This window comes from Lepus europaeus, chromosome 18, assembly GCF_033115175.1.
Source record: "Lepus europaeus isolate LE1 chromosome 18, mLepTim1.pri, whole genome shotgun sequence".
Taxonomy (NCBI): Eukaryota; Metazoa; Chordata; class Mammalia; order Lagomorpha; family Leporidae; genus Lepus; species Lepus europaeus.
Window position 1 is genome coordinate 659,198 of NC_084844.1, and position 25,978 is coordinate 685,175.

The following is a 25,978-nucleotide window of genomic DNA, read 5'->3' on the forward strand; positions in this document are numbered from 1 at the left end:
GATTCTTTTTTTTAAATTTTTATTTATTTATTTTTTATTTTTTATTTTTTATTTTTATTTTTGACAGGCAGAGTGGACAGTGAGAGAGAGAGACAGAGAGAAAGGTCTTCCTTTTTGCCGTTGGTTCACCCTCCAATGGCCGCCGCGGCTGGCGCGCTGCGGCCGGCGCACCGCGCTGAGCCGATGGCAGGAGCCAGGTGCTTCTCCTGGTCTCCCATAGGGTGCAGGGCCCAAGGACTTGGGCCATCCTCCACTGCACTCCCTGGCCACAGCAGAGAGCTGGCCTGGAAGAGGGGCAACCGGGACAGGATCGGTGCCCCGACCGGGACTAGAACCCGGTGTGCCGGCGCCGCAAGGCGGAGGATTAGCCTAGTGAGCCGCGGCGCCGGCTTATTTATTTATTTATTTTGACAGGCAGAGTGAACAGTGAGAGAGAGAGAGAGACAGAGAGAAAGGTCTTCCTTTGCCGTTGGTTCACTCTCCAATGGCCGCTGCGGCCGGCGCACCGCCCTGATCCGAAGCCAGGAGCCAGGTGCTTCTCCTGGTCTCCCATGGGGTGCAGGGCCCAAGCACCTGGGCCATCCTCCACTGCACTCCCAGGCCACAGCAGAGAGCTGGCCTGGAAGAGGGGCAACCAGGACAGAATCCAGTGCCCCGACTGGGGCTAGAACCCAGGGTGCTGGCGCCGCAGGCGGAGGATTAGCCTAGTGAGCCGCGGCGCCGGCCAACAGTGACTCTTAAAACAGTGGTTTGTTCTTGCGAGTTTCCCCCTTTGTCCCAGCTGCTCTCGGATTCTACTGGATAAGGTCTCAGATAGCTCGTCTGACCTGCAGCCGCGCTCTGAGTGTGGATAATCCGCAGACCCTGTCTGAGCAGCCCCTCCCCTCAAAGCAGAGCTCCTACAGGACGTCTCACAGAAGAACGTTTATCTGTCCCCTCCTCGACACTAATGCAGCCAACAGTCTGAAACGCTTCCGTTGTAACTTTGCTGAAATACTGTGTGGGCGCTTTGGCCAGCTTGCCCGTCGGGCTGGGTCCCAGGCTGCCCCCTGACAGGGCGTGCCCGGGCGGGGCGCGGCACTTCTGGTTCCTCACCGCCTGCTTCGCTGGCACAGGCGGCCACTTCGGATTGACAGAGGCCCAGGCTGACGGGTTAACCGGGCGCAGCCTGGGCCGCCCACCCCTGGGGTGCGTGTGACACAGCAGTGTTTTCTGTTCTCAGCACCAGGAAGGACCGGGCCCTGCGGGAGGTGCCGAGGGCGTGGCTGAGGACTGCAGGCCTGGGGGCCGGCCTGGCGCTGGCTGCACTCCTGCTCTGGAGCAGCCTGGGGACTGACGACGGGGTCACCGAGGTCCTGGCCCGCCGTGGAGAGGTTGTGGCCGGAAGGTTCATCGAGGTGCCCTGCTCCGAGGACTATGATGGCCACCGAAGGTTTGAAGGTACGGATCCCAGGAAGACGGGCAGCCTGCGTCTGAAGTGCACCTCACCCTTGTGAAGAACGTGGTGTGGGGAGGCAGAGGTGGCTGTTCCCCAACCCCCAGGGAGGGCCCACCATCTGCTAGGCCCTAGCAGGTTCAGAATGAGGAAGGTGGGGTGAGAAAGTTGAAACCAGGAGAGGTGTTGACTATGGAGCCTTCAGGGTCCCAGCTCCTGCAGCTGGTTCCCCGGGAGGAGGTGGCACTCAGCACCTGGTGCAGGCTGGGAGTGGGGTGGAGCCACCAGAGGGGGGGCCCAGGCCAGGGGCAGCGTTCAGCACCCTGGAGAGCACACCGCCCAGTAGGGCTGACCCCAGCCTGAGCTGCTGTGTTTTCCAGAATGTTCTGTGCTACCTGGATGTGTTCTCAGATTTACAAACCCAACCTAGCACCGACGACTGGGTTTCAGAGGCAGAATTCGGTTTTTCATTCGAGGCAATGCTTTGGGCCTGAACCTGGGGAAGACTTCCAAGTGCTTCCAGAGAGGAGCTACCGGGAGGAGCTGCCCTGGACAGAATCCCGAGGGAAGAGGAACCCATGTCTATTGCGTGGGGCCCCTGTGTCCTCACAGACTTTACCCCGGACCTCCAGCTTTCAAAGCAGTTTTTGGTAGTTAGCATTGAAGAGAAGTGTCTCCCTGCCCATTTAATGATTTAGCACCATGAAGAATGGCTGAAGGCGCAGGTGCTTGGCCCAGCATTCAGTCAGTCTAGCAGTCAGAGTGACTGCGCCCCACATGGGAGTGCCTGGCTCTGAGCCCTGGCCCTGGCTTCTGATTCCAACTTCCTGCCAGTGTAGACCTGGGGTCGCAGCAGATGATGGCACCTGCCACCCATGTGGGAGACCTGGATTCGTTCCCAGCTCTGGCTTCGTTCTGGCCCAGTCCTGGCCCTTGTGGGCAGCATATAGGAGCATTTTGTCTGTCTCTTAATTTTAAAAGAGGGAATGAGGAAGAGGGAATGGAAATTAAGTTTTTTTGTTTGTTTGTTTGTTTGTTTTTAATGTTCATCATTAAAAAAATTCATTTGCGAGGCAGACAGACAGAGTGAGCTCCCGGCTGCTGGTCATTCTCCAGATGGCCTCGATGGCTAAGACTGGGCCAGGCCGAGGCTGAGGACGAGGGGCTCCATCCCAGTCTGGTGTGGGTGGCGGGGACCCAAGTGCTCGTGCCGTCGCCAGCTGCAGAAGCTGGAGTTGGGTGCAGAGCCAGGACGTGAACCCGGCACTCAGTGTCGGCTGCGGGTGTCACATGTGGCCCAGGTGCCTGCCTGGGAGTGAGTGTTTGATGGGAAGATGGAAAATTCTGCAGGTGGTGATGGTGGCACAAGCGTGTGCACGTGTCCGGTGCAAGCTGTGTGGGATCTGATTTGCCAGAGCGGTGACGGGCAGGCACCTTTAAACCTGATTCCATTTCCTCCTGTGGCCCCTCGGGACTCTGCGTCTGGCACTTGGCAGGTGCTGGTTATGAAATGTCGCCTGTGACTGCCCATTCAGGCCCCAGGCACGCGTGTTACTGCGTGTTTGTGGCGTGGACACACACCCATGCCGCTGACGCTTCCTCACGGTGAGACACACGTGGTCACTGCTGGGCAGCGCTGTGCTGTCCTCTGCTGCCTGCCGTGGGTTACCGCCTCTCCCCATGGTTCTGTCACTCACGCTCTTTTCTTTAAAAAAGATAGACTTATTTATTTATTTATTTGAAAGGCAGAGAGAAGGAGAGAGAGATCCTCCATTCCTCAGATGGCCACAGTGGCCAGGGCTGGGCCAAGCTGAAACCAGGAGCTTCCAGGTCTCCCACATGAGTGCCGGGGCCCAAGGACCTGGGCCGTCCACTGCTTTCCCAGGTGCATTAGCACGAAGTGGAGCAGCCAGGACTCGAACCAGCGCCCACAGGGGATGCCAGTGCCGCAGGCAGAGGCCTCATCTGTTATGCCACAGCGCCGGCCCCTCTGCTTCTCTTTTAAAACATTTATTTTGGGGCCGGTGCTGTGGCTCACCAGGTTAAGCCACCACCTGCGTCGCTGGCATCCGTATGCGCAGCGGATTGGGTCCCAGCCGCTCCAGTTCCAACCCAGCTCCCTGCTAACGCACCTGGGAAAGCAGCAGAGGATGGCCAAGTGCCTGGACCCTGCACCCAGGTGGGAGACCCGGAGAAGCTCCTGGCTCCTGGCTGTTGTGGCCATTTGTGGAGTGAACCAATGGATGGAAGATCTCTCTCTTTCTGTCTCTCCTCTCTCCGTAACTCTGCCTTTCAAATAAATCTTAAAAATGTTTGTTTTCATTTTATTTGAAAGGCAGAGAGAGGCAGAGATCTTCCATCGGCTGGTTCACTCCCCAAATACCCACAACAGCCTTGGCTGCGACAGGCCAAAGCCAGGAGCCTGGAACTCTAAACAAGGCTCTCACGCGGGGGGCAGGGACCCAAGCAAGTACTTGGAGCATCGCCTTCTGCCTCCCAGGGTGTGCCTTAGCCAGGAGCTGGATTGGACGCTGAGGCAGGACTTGAACCCAGGCCCTCTGAGAAGGGTTGCACACGTTCCAAGCAGCACCTTAGCCGCTGCACCAGAACCGCCCGTGGGTCCTGTTTTCTTGCTTTCTTCAACTCTGCTTCAGTTTGCCACCGCAGGTTGTGAATCTCACCCACCAGGCCCTGGATATTATTTTTAAAAGATTTTTATTTATTTATTTGAGAGGTAGAGTTACAGACAGTGAGAGGGAGAAACAGAGGGAAGTCTTCCTTCCATTGGTTTATTCCCCAAACGGCTGCAATGGCCGGAGCTGTGCTGATCCGAGGCAAGGAGCCAGGTGTTTCTTCCCAGTCTCCCATGCAGGTGCAGGGGCCCAAGCACTTGGGCCATCCTCCACTGCCTTCCCGGGCCACAGCAGAGAGTGGATTAGAAGAGGAGCAGCTGGGACTAGAACCAGCGCCCACATGGGATGCTGGCGCCACAGGCGGAGGATTAACCCACTGCATCACGGCGCCGGCCCCCCCCCCGGATATTCCTGTGTCTTGTACACACTTCTGAGCCCTGCCTTGGGTGGCTGGTGCCACCTGGGAGTAGATGGGTCCTTTTGGATCTTGTCTGAAGCGTTGCTAGGAAGAACCAGAGCAGTGTTTGGCTGTAACTCCCCTGTCCCAGGCGAGATCCTTCTGTCCTGTACCCTGCTGTCGTCAGTGTCCCCTGATCCCTGCCTCATGGTTTTGTCAACCCCTGGTCACCGGGACCCACTGTCCTCTATTAGCCCACCAGATATTTGGAAGCATTTTATTTACTTACTTACTTATTTAATTTACTTAGAAAGGCAGCATGACCAAGAGGGGAGACACAGAGAGAAATCTTCCATCCACTGGTGCCCTCCCCACACTTCACTCAGCTTAACCTGAGCCAGGCTGAAGCCAGGAGCCGGGAACTCCAGCTGGGTCCCCCACGTGGATGCAGGAGCCAAGCGCTTGGGCCATCTTCCACTGCCTCCTAGGGTGCATGGTACAGGGAGCTGGATGGAAGGGTGGAGTAGCCAGGACTTGAGCCAGCATTCTGATGTGGGATGTGGGTGTTCCCAACTGTGGGTTAACCCACTGTGCCCTGCCTTCTCCTGGGAGCATGTTTTTAAAATGCCAACATTCGGGGCCAGTGCTGTGGCATCGTAGGTTAAGCCTCTGCCTGTGGTACTGGCATACCATATGGGCACTGGTTCGAGTCTTGGCTGCTCCACTTCTGTTCCAGCTCTCTGCTATGGCCTGGGAAAGCAGTAGAAGATGGCCCAAGTGCTTGGGCCCCTGCACCCATGTGGGAGACCCGGAAGAAGCTCCTGGCTCCTGGCTTTGGATCAGCCCAGCGTCTGCTGTTGCAGCCATTTGGGGAGTGAGCCAGTGGATGGAAGACCTCTCTCTGTGTCTCTTCCTCTCTCTCTACATAATTCTGCCTCTCAGATAAATAAATAAAATATTTTTTAAAAATGCCAGTGTTAGGCTGGCACCACGGCTCAATAGGCTAATCCTCTGCCTGCGGCGCTGGCACACCAGGTTCTAGTCCTGGTTGGGGCACCAGATTCTGTCCTGGTTGCTCCTCTTCCAGGCCAGCTCTCTGCTGTGGCCCGGGAGTGCAGTGGAGGATGGCCCAAGTGCTTGGGCCCTGCACCCGCATGGGAGACCAGGAGAAGCACCTGGCTCTTGGCTTCGCAGCACGCCAGCCTCAGCGGCTGTTGGGGGGTGGTGAACCAACGGCAAAGGAAGACCTTTCTCTCTCTCTGTCTCTCTCACTGTCCACTCTGCCTGTCAAGAAAAAAGGGGGGGGGGGCTGGGAAGACAATTACCTTTGTCATAGCCTCCCTAAAAAAAAAAAAAAAAAAAGCCAGCGTTCATGGAGCCTTGTTTTTATGTTTGGAAAAATTTGTTTCCAACCCAATGCATTGCAGATAGGAGAGAAAACTGCGGTACAGATCCTCTGAAATTGGCCCTGGCTTCCTTCCTGCTGAGCGGGTGGTGGGTTTATGTGCCCATTCCATGTGTGCCGGGAAGTGCCTGTGAGTCCTGTGTGCTTCTTCCAGCCCACACCATGTGCACACGGAGCTGCGTGGCCTGCCCTGTCCCGAGTGACCAGTGCCACAGACGGGCACCGCAGCCAAGTGTGGTGCCCTGTGACCCCTGGGCCCCAAGCCCCAGCACTCAGCACCAAGCGTTGCCTTGTCCAGTGTGGGGCTGCGAGGCTCGGGGCGCCCAGTGGGCTCCAGCTCCAGGGGTGCCCTGTCCAGTGTGGTGCCCAGTGGGCTGCAGCTCCAGGGGTGCCCTGTCCAGTGTGGCGCCCAGTGGGCTCTAGCTCCAGGGGTGCCCTGTCCAGTGTGGCACCTAGTGGGCTCCAGCTCCAGGGGCGCCCTGTCCAGTGTGGCGCCCAGTGGGCTGCAGCTCCAGGGGTGCCCTGTCCAGTGTGGCGCCCAGTGGGCTCCAGCTCCAGGGGTGCCCTGTCCAGTGTGGCGCCTAGTGGGCTCCAGCTCCAGGGGTGCCCTGTCCAGTGTGGGGCTGCGAGGCTCGGGGCGCCCAGTGGGCTGCAGCTCCAGGGGTGCCCTGTCCAGTGTGGCACCCAGTGGGCTGCAGCTCCAGGGGTGCCCTGTCCAGTGTGGCGCCCAGTGGGCTCCAGCTCCAGGGGTGCCCTGTCCAGTGTGGCGCCCAGTGGGTCCAGCTCCAGGGGTGCCCTGTCCAGTGTGGCGCCCAGTGGGCTCCAGCTCCAGGGGTGCCCTGTCCAGTGTGGCGCCCAGTGGGCTCCGGCTCCAGGGGTGCCCTGTCCAGTGTGGCGCCCAGTGGGCTCCGGCTCCAGGGGTGCCCTGTCCAGTGTGGCGCCCAGTGGGCTCCGGCTCCAGGGGTGCCCTGTCCAGTGTGGCGCCCAGTGGGCTCCGGCTCCAGGGGTGCCCTGTCCAGTGTGGCGCCCAGTGGGCTCCGGCTCCAGGGGTGCCCTGTCCAGTGTGGCGCCCAGTGGGCTCCAGCTCCAGGGGTGAGCGCTGGGTACACTTGTTGCGTTTTCTGAGATTCACAAGGAGCCAGGTGTTTGCTAAGCTGGCCCCCTCGCCTATGGAAGGGCCTTGCCTGCCCATTCCACCAAATCCCCTTGCCCTTAGCAGGTGGGGGCATCCCAGCGGCGTCGTTGCGACTTAGGGTTTCACTCTGATTGTCGTCCCTCCAGGCTGCACCCCCAGGAAGTGTGGCAGAGGCGTCAGCGACGTTGTCATCACCAGGGAGGAGGCGCAGCGGATCCGCAGGTGCCTATGTCTTGGCTTTGTTCCCGCGTGTCGTGGGTCAGGTTTTTACTTTTTTTTTTTTTTTTTTTTTAATATTTACTTATGTTTGAAAGCCAGAGTTACAGACAGAGATAGAGAGATCTTCCGGCCGGCGCCGCGGCTCACTAGGCTAATCCTCCGCCTTGCGGCGCCGGCACACCGGGTTCTAGTCCCGGTCAGGGCACCGATCCTGTCCCGGTTGCCCCTCTTCCAGGCCAGCTCTCTGCTGTGGCCAGGGAGTGCAGTGGAGGATGGCCCAAGTCCTTGGGCCCTGCACCCCATGGGAGACCAGGAGAAGCACCTGGCTCCTGCCATCGGAATAGCGCGGTGCGCCGGCCGCAGCGCGCTACCGCGGCGGCCATTGGAGGGTGAACCAACGGCAAAAGGAAGACCTTTCTCTCTGTCTCTCTCTCTCACTGTCCACTCTGCCTGTCAAAAAAAAAAAAAAAAAAAAAAAAAAAAGAGAGATCTTCCATCGCTGTTTCACTCTCAACATAGCTGCCAGGCCGAAGCCAGGAGCCAGGGATTCCATCCAGGTTTCCTGTGTGGGCGCAGGGGCCCAAACGCTGGGCCCTGTCCTGCTGCTTTTCCCAGGCTGTTCCCAGAGAAAGGGATCGGATGCGGAGCAGTGCACTGGGGTGCTGGTGTCACTGCTAGGCCACAGTGCCAGCCCTGAGGGTCGGTAGAACCCGTGGAGTGGGAAGTGGAAGTGCACAGTGAGCAGGCAGGAAGCCACGCTGAGAAGATGACTTCGGGGCCGGCGCTGTGGCACAGCCGGTTAACGCCCTGGCTGAAGCACCGGCATCCTGTATGGGCGCCGGTTTGAGACCCGGCTGCTCCTCTTCCGATCCAGCTCTCTGCTATGGCCTGGGAAAGCAGTAGAAGATGGCGCAAGTCCTTGGGCCCCTGCACCCACATGGGAGACCTGGAAGAGGCCCCTGGCTCCTGGCTTTGGATTAGTGCAGCTCTGGTCATTGCGGCCATTAGGGAGTGAACCATCGATGGAAGCCCTCTCTCTCTCTCTATCTCTCTCTCTCTCTGCCTCTCCTCTCTCTGTGTAACTCTGACTTTCAAAAAAATAAATAAATCTTAAAAAAATGACTTAGGCATTACAGTGCAACGTGTGTTCCTTGTGGGACAGCCCCGTGTCTTCGGTGTCACAGCCCCCTTGTCCTCTGTGTCACAGCCCGTGTCTTCGGTGTCACAGCCCCCGTCCTCGGTGTCACAGCCCCGTGTCCTCGGTGTCACAGCCCCGTGTCCTCGGTGTCACAGCCCCTGTCCTCTGTGTCACAGCCCCGTGTCCTCTGTGTCACAGCCCCTGTCCTCTGTGTCACAGCCCCTGTCCTCTGTGTCACAGCCCCGTGTCCTCTGTGTCACAGCCCCCGTCCTCTGTGTCACAGCCCCCGTCCTCGGTGTCACAGCCCCGTGTCCTCGGTGTCACAGCCCCCGTCCTCTGTGTCACAGCCCCCGTCCTCTGTGTCACAGCCCGTGTCCTCTGTGTCACAGCCACTGTCCTCTGTGTCACAGCCCGTGTCTTCGGTGTCACAGCCCCCGTCCTCGGTGTCACAGCCCCGTGTCCTCTGTGTCACAGCCCCCGTCCTCGGTGTCACAGCCCCGTGTCCTCTGTGTCACAGCCCCGTGTCCTCGGTGTCACAGCCCCCGTCCTCGGTGTCACAGCCCCCGTCCTCTGTGTCACAGCCCCGTGTCCTCTGTGTCACAGCCCCTGTCCTCTGTGTCACAGCCCCGTGTCCTCGGTGTCACAGCCCCGTGTCCTCTGTGTCACAGCCCCTGTCCTCTGTGTCACAGCCCCTGTCCTCAGTGTCACAGCCCCGTGTCCTCTGTGTCACAGCCCCGTGTCCTCTGTGTCACAGCCCCCGTCCTCTGTGTCACAGCCCCGTGTCCTCTGTGTCACAGCCCCCGTCCTCGGTGTCACAGCCCCCGTCCTCTGTGTCACGGCCCCGTGTCCTCGGTGTCACGGCCCCCGTCCTCGGTGTCACGGCCCCTGTCCTCTGTGTCACGGCCCCGTGTCCTCTGTGTCACGGCCCCCGTCCTCGGTGTCACGGCCCCGTGTCCTCGGTGTCACAGCCCCCGTCCTCTGTGTCACAGCCCCCGTCCTCTGTGTCACAGCCCCGTGTCCTCGGTGTCACAGCCCGTGTCCTCTGTGTCACAGCCCCGTGTCCTCTGTGTCACAGCCCCCGTCCTCTGTGTCACAGCTCCGTGTCCTCTGTGTCACAGCCCCGTGTCCTCGGTGTCACAGCCCCCGTCCTCTGTGTCACAGCTCCCGTCCTCGGTGTCACAGCCCCCGTCCTCGGTGTCACAGCCCCCGTCCTCGGTGTCACAGCCCCGTGTCCTCTGTGTCACAGCCCCGTGTCCTCTGTGTCACAGCCCCGTGTCCTCTGTGTCACAGCCCGTCCTCAATGTCACAGCCCGTGTCCTCTGTGTCACAGCCCCCGTCCTCTGTGTCACAGCCCCCATCCTCTGTGTCACAGCCCCGTGTCCTCAGTGTCACAGCCCCCGTCCTCTGTGTCACAGCCCCCGTCCTCTGTGTCACAGCGCCGTGTCCTCGGTGTCACAGCCCGTCCTCAATGTCACAGCCCCTGTCCTCTGTGTCACAGCCACTGTCCTCTGTGTCACAGCCCCGTGTCCTCTGTGTCACAGCCCCCGTCCTCGGTGTCACAGCCCCGTGTCCTCGGTGTCACAGCCCCCGTCCTCTGTGTCACAGCCCCCGTCCTCTGTGTCACAGCCCGTGTCCTCTGTGTCACAGCCACTGTCCTCTGTGTCACAGCCCGTGTCCTCAGTGTCACAGCCCCGTGTCCTCTGTGTCACAGCCCCTGTCCTCTGTGTCACAGCCCCTGTCCTCTGTCACAGCCCCCGTCCTCGGTGTCACAGCCCCGTGTCCTCGGTGTCACAGCCCCCGTCCTCTGTGTCACAGCCCCTGTCCTCTGTGTCACAGCCACTGTCCTCTGTGTCACAGCCCCGTGTCCTCTGTGTCACAGCCCCCGTCTCGGTGTCACAGCCCCGTGTCCTCGGTGTCACAGCCCCCGTCCTCTGTGTCACAGCCCCCGTCCTCTGTGTCACAGCCCGTGTCCTCTGTGTCACAGCCACTGTCCTCTGTGTCACAGCCCGTGTCCTCTGTGTCACAGCCCCGTGTCCTCTGTGTCACAGCCCCTGTCCTCTGTGTCACAGCCCCTGTCCTCTGTCACAGCCCCCGTCCTCGGTGTCACAGCCCCGTGTCCTCGGTGTCACAGCCCCCGTCCTCTGTGTCACAGCCCCCGTCCTCTGTGTCACAGCCCCTGTCCTCTGTGTCACAGCCCGTGTCCTCTGTGTCACAGCTCCGTGTCCGTCCCGTATTTTCTGTCCTGCTGTGTCCCTATGTCTTGTGTCAGTGCCTGCCCTACCGCCCACGTCTGCCCTCTGTTTCAGTCCTGTGTCCCCCCTTTATTTCCGGCATTTCCCTGAGGGAATCTGTCTAGGCCAGGGTCTGAAGGCCCTGGAGATCCTGGGCCCCTGCAGGAGTCTGGGTCCTTTCTGGCCCCGGGCAACTCGCAGGTCATCATCCTCCCATCCTGAGCTGTGACTATCAAAGGGGACCCCTTGCCCAGGGACCCCAGGAGTGTGTCCACAAGTACCCCCCACACACACGGCCGCAGGACTGCGGGACGTTGACAGAAAGTTGAGCTCCCAGTCCCCAAGCCGAGCCGTGCGTCACAGAGGGGACAACGACGTGGTTGTCTCACTTAGCCGAGTCCAGCCCTGTGCTCAAGCGCTTGTCCACACCACCGCGCCAGACCAGCAGGGCTGTGCCAGTGGAGCTGTACCAGCAGGGCTGTGCCGCAGGCTGTGCGGGCGACACTGCCCGGATCACTGCGGGTAATTCTGTTGCTTCCCCCACAGCATAGCCGAGAAGGGGCTGTCGCTGGGAGGATCCCACGGAGGGGTGAGTTGTCTGCGGCTCCTGCCCCCGTTTCCTCTGCCCTTCAGCTGTGCTGTCACCCAGGAAGGGGACAGCACGGGACGTGCAGCGTCCCCGGTGTGCCCATCCAGGGGCGTGGGCCAGCCCTGTGTCCACCACGTCTCCCAGCACCAGCCACAGGAGCCCTAACCCACCGGTGCTGAGCGGGCACAAGGTGCCGTTGTTGGGAAGATGGTATCCTGGGCGTGGCCCTGGTCACACTGGTGTTTGAGAAGCTGTGGGCAGGCGGCTGTGGGGTGGGGTCAGGGGTGGGGGCCGAGGTCTAGGGCACAGGGCAGTGGCGGCCTGGACCCCCAAGTCCTCAGGCGGACGCCCGCCGGCCTGATCCCGTGACCTGAATTCCAGACAACGCGGCCTCGGGTCTGGCAGGAACAGATCAGTGTTTGCCTGGAGAAGGGGCGTGGAGGGGGGAGGCGGGAGGGGCTCCCCAAGGGCAGGCAGGTCCAGCGAGGTGCTGGTGGCTTCAGGGTGTGCACCTGTGTGTGTGGGCCGCGCAGGTGTGTCAGGTCACCTGGGCGGAGCCCCGGGCACGGAGGGAGGGAGCGGACGAGAGCACCGCCATCCAGCCGCAGGTGTCCGCCCGTGGGCCGTCCCGAGCCGCGGAGCAGAGTGGTCTTTCTGCTTCAGGAATCAGAGGGCGGGGTCTGGTCAGGGAGCGGTGCGCACACAGCACCTGTGCTGCGCCCGCGCCCGCCGCCCAGCCTCACGGTTCTCCTGCCGGGTTTTCCAGGCGTCCATCCTGGACCTGCATTCCGGGGCCCTGTCGGTCGGGAAGCACTTTGTGAACCTGTACAGGTGAGAGCCCTTGTCGGGCGCTGGGAGCAGGCTGGGGTGGAGGCCGCTCTCCCCGGCCTGACTGCGGGCAGGTGCTGTCCACAGAGCTCTACGGGGAGCCGCTGTCGGGTCCCGGGACCTGCCCAGGCTGGGGGTCGGGGAGAGCAGACGCTGGCTTGTTAGAACTGTGGCCCGGGGCCGTGTGAGCGGGGGTCTGACGGGGTCCTGCAGGTTCAGCGTTGTCCTGTCCCGAGCCTCTGACCCCACTCCCGCTGGCACGCGGAACTCTCGGAATGGGGGCAGGTGGGTTTCCAGGGCCTGGCTGGTTAGCGTGGGGAGAGACTGCACTGAGGGGAGATAGGGAAAAGCCTAGTAAAATACTACGTGTGTTAACACTGTTCACGTTCCACAGATACTTTGGGGATAAAACACAAACCATCTTCTCAGATGCGGACTTCCAGTTGTACCGGTGAGAGGGGCGAGCTGGGGTCTGCAGTGGTGGGGCTGGAGGAGAGGCCTGAGGTGTGAGGGAGTGACACCCAGGACTGGGGGTGGAGGGGCCCACAGCTCCTGTAGGAGCCCGAGCTGGAACAGCCCCCGCCTGCAGGGGGCGCCGGTGCAGTCACCCAGCCCTCATGCCCCGTGGCCGCTCCATCGCCAGGGCATTGCTCCTTCATTTTACTTTGGGATAATCGGGGTGTATACAGAGTGACAGGAAACAACACAGGGGGACTTGTGCTCTCCGCCCAGGGGGCCCCACTGGCAGCAACGTGGGGGATTGGATGCCACTCCTGGGGAGGGCGTTGCTAGACCTCTGTCCTGTCACATCTCCACTTGTGCATGTCCCCGTGACTGCCATGAATGCAGCACAGGCCTGTGTGCGTGGACGTAGCACTAGGTGTATGCATGTGGGAACACACGTGTGCACACACATGCCGGTGTGTGCTTGTGCATGCAGTGTGTTGTGTAGCCACGTGTGCAAGTGTGCAGATGGATACAGGCCTGTGGCATGTAAGTTTGTATGATGTTTGCAAGTGGGGATGTGTGTACATGTGTAGGTAAATGCCACTGAGACATGTGCAGGTGGGGACATGTGTAGGTACATGTATGTGCAGGCAGGGATGTGTGTGGGTCTGTGTATGCAGGTAGGTGTGTGCAAGTGCCTGTGTGTGCACTGGGACACGTGCAGGTGCCCGTATGTGCACTGGGACATGTGTAGGTCTGTGTGTGCAGCCGGGACACGTGCAGGTGCCCGTGTGTGCACTGGGACATGTGTAGGTCTGTGTGTGCAGCCGGGACGTGTGCAGGTGCCTGTGTGTGCAGCCGGGACATGTGCAGGTACCCGTGTGTGCACTGGGACATGTGTAGGTCTGTGTGCAGCCGGGACACGTGTAGGTCTGTGTGTGCAGCCGGGACATGTGCAGGTGCCCGTGTGTGAGTAGGTGCCTGTATGTACATGTGAGTAGTTAGGTAGATATGCAGATAGGTGTCATGTGCTACAGGAAGACACAGGCCAACCCCTCCAGCACCACTCCCCTAGTTCCCCCCCCAACAAAGAGCCAGCCCTCTAGGGTCCGCTGTGAGGGCTCTGCTCAGACCGGAGTGTTCTGCTGGCCAGCAGCTGCCATCAGGAAGGCCCCGGTCCACTGTGGATGCTGATCTGATGAGCAAGGCTTCGACGGCGGGGGTCACAAAGCTGCGTGTGTGAGGAGGAGCCTGCCCCCGGCCCGTGAGGGAGGGGCTGCCGGCCTCCTGGGACACCGCCTCGTCCTTAGCTGCCTGGCTGCCGTGGACCCGGGCCCTGGCCCCTCACAGGGTCCTCCTCTGGGCCTCTGGGCAGCACGGGCTGTGGGTACTGCGGCCGATCCTGCAGGACTTGGTCCTCAGGCTCCAGAGGTTGCCATGTGCGTGTGCCATCCTGTCCCACGTGTCCAGGGATGTCATGTGTATATGACGTCCTGTCCCACGTGTCCAGAGATGCCGTGTGTGTATGACGTCCTGTCCCATGTGTCCAGAGATGCCGTGTGTGTATGACGTCCTGTCCCACGTGTCCAGGGATGCCATGTGTGTTTAACATTCTGTCATGTGATCAAGGTTGCCATGTGTGTAGGACATTCTGTCACGTGTTCAGGGATGCTGTAATGTCCTGTCATGTGTTTGGGACTGTCATGTGTGTAGGACATTCTGTCATGTGTCCAGGCATGCCGTGTGCATGTGATGTTCTGTCCCATACGTCCAGAGATACCGTGTGGATGTGACATTCTGTCCCATGTCCAGGGATGCCATGTGTGTATGACATGCTGTCACATGTCCAGAGATGCCGTGTGGATGTGACATTCTGTCCCATGTCCAGGGATGCCATGTGTGTATGACATGCTGTCACATGTCCAGAGATACCGTGTGGATGTGACATTCTGTCCCACGTCCAGGGGTGCCGTGTGTGTATGACATGCTGTCACGTGTCCAGAGATGCCGTGTGCCCACCCCACTGCCCTCCCTGGGTCTGTCTGGCGGCCCTGGGGCCCTGCAGAGAGCTACCTGCTGTCCCCCGGGGCGAGCCGCTCTGTGACGGCCGTGTCCTTGGCAGAGACGTGCGGCAGAAGGTGCAGCTCGCCATGGCGGAGGCCTTCGGCATCAGCGCGTCCTCGCTGTACCTCACGAAGCCCACGTTCTTCTCCCGCATCAACAGCACGGAAGCGCAGACGGCTCACGACGAGTACTGGCACACGCACGTGGACAAGGTGAGCCGCCGGGGCGTCCCGGTCTCCCGCGGGCCTGTTGTCGCGGTGCGTGTTTCGGTGTCTCCCCTGAGGCTCAAGGCGCTCCCTAGATGTGGCTGCGGTGGCCGGGGAGCGCGGGGAGCAGGCAGCTGTGCTGCTCCTGACCTCTGTCCCGACTGTGCTCGGCCTCCACGGTGGACGGGGCCGGCAGGGGCACCGCAGCCTCTGCCATGGCCCCTCCTCACCCAGGTCCCCTGGGAGGCTGCCCCCCGACCTCCTCGCCCGGGTCCCTGGGAGGCCGTCCCCCGACCTCCTCGCCCTGGTCCCCTGGGAGGCCACGCCCCGACCTCCTCGCCCGGGTCCCCTGGGAGGCCGCCCCCCACCCTTCCTCGCCCGGGTCCCCTGGGAGGCCGCCCCCTGACCTCCTCGCCTGGGTCCCCTGGGAGGCCGCCCCCTGACCTCCTCGCCTGGGTCCCCTGGGAGGCCACCCTCCCGCCCTTCCTCGCCCGGGTCCCCTGGGAGGCCGCCCCCCGACCTCCTCGCCCGGGTCCCTGGGAGGCTGCCCCCCGACCTCCTCGCCCGGGTCCCCTGGGAGGCCGCCCCCCGCCCTTCCTCGCCTGGGTCCCCTGGGAGGCCGCCCCCTGACCTCCTCGCCCGGGTCCCCTGGGAGGCCGCCCTCCGACCTCCTCACCCAGGTCCCCTGGGAGGCTGCCCCCCGACCTCCTCGCCCGGGTCCCCTGGGAGGCCGCCCCCTGACCTCCTCGCCTGGGTCCCCTGGGAGGCCGCCCCCTGACCTCCTCGCCTGGGTCCCCTGGGAGGCCGCCCCCTGACCTCCTCGCCTGGGTCCCCTGGGAGGCCGCCCTCCGACCTCCTCACCCAGGTCCCCTGGGAGGCTGCCCCCCGACCTCCTCGCCCGGGTCCCCTGGGAGGCCGCCCCCTGACCTCCTCGCCTGGGTCCCCTGGGAGGCCGCCCCCTGACCTCCTCGCCCGGGTCCCCTGGGAGGCCGCCCCCCTCCCCCGCGTCTCTGTCTTTGTCCCCCTTCGGCCCAAGGCGGCTCAGGCTGTGCCTGGGAAGGTTCCCCACCACAGCCCAGGCTGCAGTCACAGCCACGCTCAGCGGGAAGCCCCGTCTCCAGGGCTGCTTTGGGCCCGTGTCCCCAGCTGCTGTCACCTGAGGCCTTGTCCTTTGTGTCTCTTGTCACCAGAGAAGAAACAAAGCGAAAATAGCGGGGCCTGGGTGAGCTGTGATGGGAGCAGCGTTGGGTCTGAGCTTGCGGATCAGGCCTCGGCGAGTCCGCGCGGGCGTTGGCACGTGTTTCGGTGATCTCGTCGCGGCTCGGGCTCCGTGGAGGAGCCGGCAGGCCCGGAGCAGGAGTCTCACTGGGCTGTTCCTGGACCACAGCCCTGGGCTGCGGCCCCCTCCCACGTCCACAGACGCTCTCCAGTGACAGCCGTGGCCATGTGTGAGGTGGACGCCCAGGCGCCCCCGGACACGAGATGCTCCGTCGGAGCAGCCGCGGGAGGCGCCGGCTCGGACGCAGAAGTGCCGCCGGGTCCTTTCAGTCCAAGGCCCCCGGCCCCCGGCAGCCACTGTCCAAGGGCGCCCACCGCCGTCCCTGCAGGCCTCCCACGCTGTGTTTTGCTGATCCGACCCTCACCTGCGTCTAGAATGTGCCGTCCACTAGCACTTCGTGACACAGGGCTGCCCCTTGTCTGCGCTGGCCAGCACTGTAGCCTCGCGTGGCCACTGAGCTGGACGTGGTCTCGTCGGCTTAAAAGAAAGAGCCGTCCGCGGCAGGTGGCTCTGTGTCACCTGATCGGCTAGAAAAGGTTCCAGTCTTTCTTTGAGTTATTTATCTACTTGTTTGAAAGGCATAGTGACAGACAGAGTTCCCTCCCCAAGTGGCTGCCACAGCCAGGTCTGGCCCAGGCCAAAGTCTGGGGCCTGGGCCTCCACCCTGGTCCTCCCTGGGTGGCAGGGAGCCAGGCACTGGGGCCATCATCTGCCTTCCCAGCCCAGTAGTGGGGAGCCAGAGGGGAAGTGGAGCAGCCAGGGAACCCACGCTCTGTTACAGGACCAACTCCACTCGCGGGGCCGCAGTGCTGGCGCCGGCTGAGACTTCCGACGGAGGACGGTTGTAGTCGGTGTGGAGGCCAAGCCGGGGGCTGTGACCTTCGGGGTGCACATGACCCGAGTGGGGCAGATGGCACTGTCCACAGGAGGGAGCAGGGGACTCCAGGAGAGTGGAGGCAGGGCCGCCCTCTGAGGCCCTGGGCACCTGGTCTAGGGAGGGCAGTGCTGGGACGCAGCCTGGTTCAGTGACAGCACCAGGCACGGGGACAAACGCTCAGGCAGAGTGAGCCGGGAGTCAGGAGGCGCGGAGCTGGGCCTGCAGCTCCCTGGGCCTTGCGGACCTGGCGCGGTTACTCCTGTGGCTCTCCCGGCACCCGGCACCTGCCCGGCTCTCCCCTGCTCAGGGAGCTCCAGGTTCTCACGCGGCTGCTCTTGCGGCACCTGGGGTTGTGATGTTTCCGGCCGGGGCGAGGCTCCCGGTGCCCCCTGCTTCCCAGGATCCTGTGCTCCCTGGGGTGTTGCTTCCCACTGAGGCTGCTTGCGGCCCAGCACCCAGCGTGGTGTGCAGGACCGGTGCCGCTCTGGAGTTTGCTGAACCGCTGCTGAGTGAGGCCCCAGTCGGCCTGGCCATGGCGGGGGGGCACCCCAGATCCATACGGAGTCCTGTGCCCGCAGCTGGCACAGCAGGTGGCGAGGTACCGAGGTGCCTCATTGGCCCGGGCTTGCTCCCTCTCCCCCGCACACCTGCCTCCTGACCAGAGATGACCGTGGTGGTCATGGTGACAGGAGGGGGACGGATGGGCGTTGGGACTTTCTTGAACCTTGATCAGCTGTGCTCAGGTGAGATCGGCTGAATGCGTGTGCCACATTCCCATAGTGCACCAGGGTTGATGGCATCACTGGGGTCTTTAGTTTTAAACCTGGTAGCTCAAGCTGGCGCCACGGCTCAATAGGCTAATCCTCCGCCTGTGGTGCCGGCACACCGGGTTCTAGTCCTGGTCGGGGCACCGGATTCTATCCCAGTTGCCCCTCTTCCAGGCCAGCTCTCTGCTATGGCCTGGGAAGGCAGTGGAGGATGGCCCAAGTGCTTGGGCCCTGCACCCGCATGGGAGACCAGGAGAAGCACCTGGCTCCTGGCTTTGGATCAGCACGGTGCGCCGGCCATGGCAGCCACTTGGGGAGTGAGCCAACGGAAAGAAGACCTTTCTCACTGTCTCTCTCTCTCACTGTCCACTCTGCCTGTCAGAAAAAAAACAAACCACCCGGTAGCTCAGGCCTGCGGGTCAAGGGTTGCGTGATGGGGGTGGTGGCAGAACGTTTTTCAGATGAGTCCAAAATTGCCCCGTCAGCCGGAGGTGCTGTCTGTCTGTCTGTCTCCTCGGCCCGAGCCCGTCCGGGATGCTCACCCGTGGAGTCCACTGGGGGACACCTTCGCACTAGCACTGCTTTAGTGGTCTCAGCGGACTCTGTTTTTGTGCAGATATTTATTTGTTTATTTGAAAGGCAGAGTGGCAGAGGGGGAGAGGGAGAGCAGAGCAGGAGAGATCTTCCATCTGCTGCTTTCTTCCCCGATGGCCGCGCCAGGCTGAAGCCGAGAGCCAGGAGCTCTGCCAGGGTCTGCCACGTGGGTGCGGGCCGAGGCGCTTGGGCCGTCCTCCATGCCTTCCCAGGCCACAGCAGAGCTGACGGGAAACGGAGCAGCTGGTTCTGGCATCAGCAGCCGCGTGGGATGCTGGCGTCAGGTGCAGCTGAGCTCCCTGGGCCGCCCCACTGGCCCCGGGCCATGAGGTTTTCAAATATGTTTTTCTGCCTCCATCTCCATTCTCCTGGGAGCCTGTGACACAGACGCTAGTGGCTTTGATGTTACCCCAAGGCCCCCAGGCGCTGCTCCCTGAACAGCCAGACTCCGGCGTGGCGTCTGTCCCTGCAGCTAAGTGGGCGTTCGTTTGGACTCGACTGTTACCAGCGAATAGCCGGTCTGTGGTTAACCAGTCAGTGTGGGAGCTTCCCGGGCAGAACGCCCAAACCCCGCCTCCAGCTCACTTCACGGAAGAGCTGGGAAGAGGACAAGGCAGCTCGGCACTGAGCCCTCTGGCCCAGAGCAGGGCACTGTTGGGGGGAGCTGCCGGTGGATCGCGCACGGGGTGGGGGGTCCCCTCATGCACACCAGGTCGCCCTCACACCCAAGTAAGCAATCAGCCGCCAGACAGCCCAGTGCAAAACAGTGACCCGAAAGTTCCCTCTCCGTCTCCTCCCTGCCCTCTCCACCTCCCTCTCTGCTTTTTTGAAACGTACTCTTGGGGCTAGCACTGTGGCGTAGTGAGGTAAGCCACCACAGGCAGCGCGTATGGGCGCCGGTTCGAAGCTCCTGGCTCCTGGCTTTGGATCAGCTCAGCACAGCTCTGCCCATTTGGGAAGTGAACCAGTGGATAGAAGACCTCGTTCTCTGTCTCTGTAACTCTGCCTTTCAAATAGATAAATCTTAAAAAATAGTTCTCTAATAATAATAAAAATAAATAAAAAAGATTACCCTTTAAAAAAAGTATTCGTTTTCAGTGAACACTTTCTGACATTTTTATAGAGAGGCAGAGAGACAGACAGAGTTTCCCATCTGTGGTTCACTTCTCAGTGTCCACAACAGCCAGAGTGGGCCAGGTGGAGCCGGGAGCCGGGAGCCAGGAGCTCCCTCCTGGTCTCCCTTGTGGGCGTCGGGGACCCAGCTGCCTGTGCCAGCACCGCTGTCTCCCAGTGTGCAGAACCAGAGCCAGGACTCTGATAGGGGAGCCGAGCGTCCCTTGCAGTAACTTTTTTTAAATTTTTTTAATTTTAATTTTTATTTTTTTGACAGGCAGAGTGGACAGTGAGAGAGAGAGAGAGACAGAGAGAAAGGTCTTCCTTTGCCGTTGGTTCACCCCCACCAACGGCCACTGAGGCCGGTGCGCTGTGGCCAGCACACCGTGCTGATCTGAAGCCAGGAGCCAGGAGCTTCTCCTGGTCTCCCATGCGGGTGCAGGGCCCAAGCACTTGGGCCATAGCAGAGAGCTGGCCTGGAAGAGGGGCAACCGGGACAGAATCCGGCGCCCCAACCAGGACTAGAACCCGGTGTGCTGGTGCTGCAGGCAGAGGATTAGCCTATTGAGCTGTGGCACCGGCCTGCAGTATCTTTTTTAAGATATTATTTGAGAGGCAGGGTTACAGAGAGAGGGAGGAAGAGAGGTCTTCATCCACCGGTTCAGCTCCCAAATGACCACAACTGCTGGAGCTGAGCTGAGCTGAAGCCAGGAGCCAGGAGCTTCTTCCAGGTCTCCCACGTGGGTGCAGGGGCCCAAGCACTTGGACCATCTTCCACTGCTTTCCCAGGCCATAGCAGAGAGCTGGATCAGAAATGGAGCAGCCAGGACTCAAACCAGAGCCCATATGGGATGCCGGCACTGCAGGCGGCAGCTTTACCCACTACACCACAGTGCTGGCCCCAGGCCCTCATGGTACGAACCACAGTGCCAAATGCCTGGCCCTTGACTCTCTTGCCATGTGACTTACTCTGGGCGCCCCACGGCAGAGCCTGGGCAGCGGTTCCTGTGTGGGAGGCTTCCTGGAGGGCCCTGTGATCAGGAGCAGGGCCCCCTGGGGCAGGCTGAGCTGGGGCCTCAGGGTGCAGCCGCCCGCCCAGCCTTCCTGCCGCCCACCGTGTGGTGCAGTAGAGCTGCACCGGTGCTGGGTGAGTGCCGGGCCCCGGCTTAGGCAGTGCACTTGAGTCCCCCAGCTCGGCCGCGCCTGGGCCCCAGGTCCAGCTTCCAGTCGGCTCCATCGGCTCCATCACCGTGTGGCTCTCACCCTGCTCAAGACTGGGCACTCGGCGGCTTTGGTGGGACCCCTCCCCCAGAGCTGGTGACCGCTGAGCCAGGCAGCGAGGCAGCCCCTGCCCCCCGCCTGCGGCCTGCGCTGAGCTCGGCGGCAGGATGTGCTGAGGGTGGGGAGAAGGTTCTAGAGGTGGTGGTGACGGCCGCCCCACCGTGCGGGCGCCCCGAGGTCTTCACAAAGTCCGCGGAAAGTGTGGTGAAAAAGCCACGCATGGACAGCAGACATTTTTGCACCAAAATTTTGTTTCTTAATCCCATTTTGTCAGGAGGTCCTGTGCACTGACAGGCGGTTAGGGTGGTACACTTTCTGTCGTTCATATTTTACCTCAATTAAAAACAATCCTTGGGCAGTGGCCTATGACACCAGCATCCCAAATGGACATCGCCTTGAGTCCCGGCTGCTCCACTCTGATCCAGCTCCCTGCTGTGGCCTGGAAAAGCAGAAGATGGCCCACGACTCTGGGTCCCTGCACCCACATGGGAGACCCAGAGAAAGCTCCTGGCTCCTGGCTTTGGCCTGGCCCTGTTACTGAAAATGAATTTTTTTTTTTTTAAAGTTTATTTGTGAGGCACACACACACATGCACACACAGATCTTGCGTCTGCTGGTTCACTCCCTGTGGGGCCCTCGCCAGCAAGGGTCCAACGCAATCACGACACGGTCACTGCTTCTCGGTTCTCAAGGAACTTTTACTTGTGGGGGCCGAAGGAAAGAGTGGGGGGAAGAGAAGAAAAGAGAAGGAGGAGCTCCAAGCCCAAGTCCCGATGTCCCTTTATACCCCAAGTCCGTGGAGCATCTGCTCCACGGCCAATAGCGGCTCTCTTCCCGTGCAGTTCACGCTGGTATCGTCCAATCAGATGGAAGGGCGCGTACAGTCTCAGGTCGAAAGTCCATCTGTTTCACCGGGTTCCTCCTGGTTGTTTATGCAGAGTCCATTCTGTTTCATCTGCTTCACCTGGCTGTGTTCGTGGGCCTTGTGGTCGACCGATTGCTGCAAACCATGTAGATGAGGAGGTTCCCACAGGTGGCCAGCCTGCGGTTCCCCACAGCTCCCCAAATGCCCCAACAGCGAGGCTGGCCCAGGCTGAAGCCGGGTGACCAGAACTCCATCTGGGTCTCCCATGTGGGTGGCAGGGGCACAGGAGCTGGGCCAGAGGTGAGGGAGCCGGGACATGAGCCAGGCACACCCACCTGGGCGGGGTGTGCGGGCAGTGGCTCAGCGTCTGGCAGCTGGGCAGGGAGTCCCCGCGGGAGAGGCGTGAGCCCAGGGCCCACTGTCTCCCCGAGCTGTGAAGGAACGCGGGGCCTCCTCTGGCCCCAGGTGGGGCCTGCACGTCTGTTTGTGAGCCAAGGGGCCGCCCTCACAAGCGCACGGTCGGGTGGGGTCTGACCGCTGCTCCCGGCTCTGCCGCAGGTGACCTACGGCTCCTTCGACTACACCTCACTGCTGTACCTCTCCGACTACCTGGAGGACTTCGGTGGAGGGCGCTTCGTGTTCGTGGAGGAAGGGGCCAACAAGACGGTGGAGCCACGAGCAGGTGGGACGCGCGGCTGCCCAGCCCTGACTGAGACGCCCACACACGCTGTGGGGCGGGGGGCAGAGACCCACTGTGTGCCAGACATGGTGGAGACGTGTGTCCGGCCCAGGCCGAGTGTCTGCCTGGGTCCACTGCCGGCCGCCGGGTCCCGTTCTGCTGAGCTCATCACTGGTGGCGGCTGAGCCGTGATGGTCTCCAGCCTGCCCCGGGCCCGGACGTCACCTTGGTGTACAGGGTCCCCTCCGTCCCTCCTTCTCAGAGGGGCCTGGAAACTTAGGGTGAGATGAGGCTCCCTGCCCGACGTCGGTGTCCTGAGAGGCCTGCCTGCCACGCAGCCCTGCGGTGCCCAGGGCTCGGGCTAGGGGCTCCCTGAGGTACAGCCCAGCCCAGCCCAGCCCGGTCCAGCTCAGCCTCACAGACAGAAGCTGGACTCTCGGCCGTGGCCCGAGCACCGTTGGGACCACGCCTCACCTGCCACCCTACTCCTCCAGCCCTGGCATTGCCCTTTGCTGCCAAGGGCCTGTGTCCCCCCGCCAGGTTCAGCCTGGCCAATGGCGCTGTCCACGTGAGCTGGTCCAGAACACCTGCTGGCCATGGCATCCTCCGAGCCCCTGCAGCCGTCGTGTAGGCAGGGACGTGGCTTCTAAATCAAAGGCATGCAAGGCTTTGGAGCAGCCGAGCGCGTCCCCACCCCGAGGCTGGCACTGGAAGGGGTGGAGGCAGGTGGCCAAGGGCCGGGGCCGGGAGGCCGAGGTGTGGAGAGCTTGGGGACACCGCTGCCTCTGGAGCAGAGGCCCTCGGGTAGAGAGACTCCTCCCAGGCAGGGCGTCCGGAGAGCTGAGAGCAGGGTGTGGTCAGCCCAGGCCCACCACGTTAACCACTGTCCTTGTCCTGTGTGCCAGGTTTTCCTCTCGGTTAGCCCCCCAGGGGGCTTGTGGGCAGCCTGGTGGGTGTCCAGTTCTCAGCACCTGGTGTTGTCTGTCGAGTTCCAGCCCGAGGGGGTCAGTTGCCTGTTGCCACAGGACACAACCAGCGCTTCCTTCCTCGGGTTCCGTGCGTCAGGAGTCGGCGTGGCCTAGCTGAGCCCCCTGTCGGGCTCCCAGGCTCGCTCACGTGGTCGGCGGGACCCTGCACCCGTGGGCTGTTTGCTGGGGGCCTCCTAGGCCGTCCAAAGGGCCGCTCTGCACCTCCCGGCCAGCAGCGGCTCCTCAGAGCAGGACAGCAAGGGAGATGGAAGCCGCGGGCTCTGTGCCCTGACCCCAGAAGCGGTCCCTGCACCTGTGGCCCACCGTGCCTCGGGGGAGCCGCTAGGCCCAGGCCACACCTGGGGGGCCAGGACCGCGGGACTCTCGGGGCTGCCGCGTGTGGGGCAGGGGCCTTGCAGTTGGATTTCTGAGGCCGGGGTACTTGTCACCTCAGCAGCCGCGTCCGGGGCCTCTCCCGTCTCCTGCGAGTCCTGTGGGTTAAAGGCCCTCGTGGCCGTGGGTTTTGCAGATACTACCTCCTGGTATCTGGATTTTGCCTTTTAATTTTCTTTTTTTTTTTTAAAGATTTATTTTATTTACTTGAAAGACAGAGTTACAGAGAGAAGTAGAGATAGAGAGAGAGGTCTTCCATCTGCTGGTTCACTCCCCAGATGGCCACAACAGCCAGAGCTGTGCCGATCCAAAGCCAGGAGCCAGGAGCTTCTTCCCGGTCTCCCACGTGGGTGCAGGGCCCCAAGGACTTGGGCATCTTCTACTGCTTTCCCAGGCCACAGCAGAGAGCTGGATCGGAAGAGGAGCAGCCAGGACTCGAACTGGGGCCCATCCGGGATGCTGGCACCACAGGCCGAGGCTTAGCCCACTACACCATGGCGCCGGCCCCTGCTTGTTCTTTCTTATTTTGGGTGCGCAGCTTCCTCTCCTGCCTTCACGTGCCTCTCCCAGTCAGCTTGGCAGTGTCTGCGGGAAGCCTGCCCGGGCGTGTCTGGGCTCAGGGTTGTGTCTGGAACAGTGAAGGGCCACGGTGTGGGCCTGAGCCGGTGCTGCGTCCCGGGGCCACTGCGCTGCCCTGGGTCCCCGTTTTGTGTTTTCCTCTTCTGCGTGCCGTGCGGAAGCAGACAGCGGTCAGGGTCGGGGGCTGAGTCCTGGGTGCCGGGGCGAGCTTCTTCCAGCGTCCGGGGTTTGGAACGCAGGAACCCCAGGGCTCTGAGCTCCGAGCCTCCGCTCGCTGGCAGCAGGCAGGGCGAGGGCACCCTGGGCTGCTGCGTTCCCTCCTTTTCAGACAGGGAGGCGATGACATTGTGCGGGTCACTGGGGCCGGGTCTCCCGCCCCTCACCTGCGACGTGGGGGCCGAGCAGCAAACGCTGGGGTGGAGCAGGCCAACGTGGAGTTCTCCGGGACCCCTCGGAAGGGGCCTCTTCCCGGCGCCTCCCCTTGAAGGGAGCTGGGCGTCAGGGGGCTGCGTGCTGTCCTGACCTGTCTGGGGGGGGCTCTGGGGTCCCCTCCGGTGAGGTGTGGTCCCTCGGCTCCTCTGGCCCCGCCCCCGTGCAGGGAGGGCTCGCACTGCTCCCCTGCTGTAGCTCCAGTTCCTGCCCCAGCGTGTGTCACCTCTCCCTCCCTCGCTCTCCGCCCCCCCAGGCCGGGTCTCCTTCTTCACGTCCGGGTCTGAGAACCTGCACCGCGTGGAGAAGGTCCGCTGGGGCACCCGCTACGCCGTCACCATCGCCTTCACCTGCAACCCCGACCACGGCATCGCTGACCCCGCCTTCACGTAGCCGGGCCAGGCTGGGCGCCGAGGGCGCCTGGGGAAGCCGTTCCCTCCGGCCGCAGCCGGCCCACCGCACACAGTGCCTTACGCCAGGGTCCGACTTGCTTGATCTCTTCATCTGTGAATAAATTAAGGGAGCCAGCCTGTTGCCTCCCAGGGCTCTGTGCTTGCCTCGGCCTCTCGTGCCACACGCCCTCCTCACTCCTGCGCTGTGGGCAGGTGGAGGCCTCCGTGGCTGGGCCCGGCCTGTGTCGGGGCCGGCAGCTCCCGCAGGGTGTGCAGGATCCGCACGCTGCACCACCTTGGGGCGAGAGGCGGGCCTGGGGCTTCCGGGCGGGGCCGGAGTTCCAGGGTCCGGCAGCTCTGAGTGCACTCCCAAGGCTGCCCACCCGAGACGACCTGGGCACCACGGTCGGCCATGCTGCCCAGCCCCACACCTCCACCAGCCGCCTGGGTTCTCGCCAAGAACTGCTGTTCCCGGCTCCCGCGGGCTTCCTGCCTGCCGAGGCTCGGCTGGCTCCCCTGCCTTTCACACGGAAGTAGTGGTCCGAGGACTGAGAAGGGACCAGCTTGGGGAGCCGGGCAGGGCGGCCTGAGGGTGGGGGCTCGTCCACCAGCCTGGCTCCTGGCCTGGGCAGCGGCGCTGGGGTTTGGAGTTGGAGCTCCGTACGTGGCTCCAAGAGCCGTGTTCTCGTGCCGGCCCTCCCGTCCACCTCCGCCCAGCCAGCAGGGACAGTGGCCGTGCAGACAGACCTGCCGCAGGTGCCTAGGACCCGGGGAGGCCATGCCGGGGCAGTCGGGAGCTTCTTCCCCTGGCAGAGGGAATGAAGACACAGAGCAGGCTGCGGGATTGCAGCGGAGGCTCGGGGGACCTGGCCGATGGCAAGTCCAGTCACCGGACCCCGAGCGCTTACTAAGGAGCCTTTGGGCCGGGAAGAGCCGGCGGAGCGCGGGCTGCAGCGTCGCGGTCGTGTGTGCCACGCTTTCAGAGGACGGTGCTGACGCGGTCGCCGTCCCAAGGACCGGTCCGCTTCCAGCGTC

At 62.3% G+C, this 25,978-nt stretch overlaps 1 protein-coding gene across 1 annotated transcript in view; it reads left to right on the top strand.

Annotated features, from left to right (window-relative positions):
• OGFOD3 (2-oxoglutarate and iron dependent oxygenase domain containing 3) overlaps window positions 1–25,081 on the top strand; it is a 28,054-nt gene extending 2,973 nt beyond the window's left edge. Inside the window, exons 2-9 of the mRNA XM_062215873.1 lie at window positions 1,223–1,440; window positions 7,152–7,227; window positions 11,140–11,182; window positions 11,949–12,013; window positions 12,405–12,461; window positions 14,580–14,733; window positions 22,062–22,185; window positions 24,808–25,081. Of these exons, the coding sequence (XP_062071857.1) occupies window positions 1,223–1,440; window positions 7,152–7,227; window positions 11,140–11,182; window positions 11,949–12,013; window positions 12,405–12,461; window positions 14,580–14,733; window positions 22,062–22,185; window positions 24,808–24,944 (874 nt within the window). The 3' untranslated portion in view covers window positions 24,945–25,081. The remainder of the gene's footprint in view (window positions 1–1,222; window positions 1,441–7,151; window positions 7,228–11,139; window positions 11,183–11,948; window positions 12,014–12,404; window positions 12,462–14,579; window positions 14,734–22,061; window positions 22,186–24,807) is intronic.
• The last annotated feature ends 897 nt before the right edge of the window (window positions 25,082–25,978 follow it).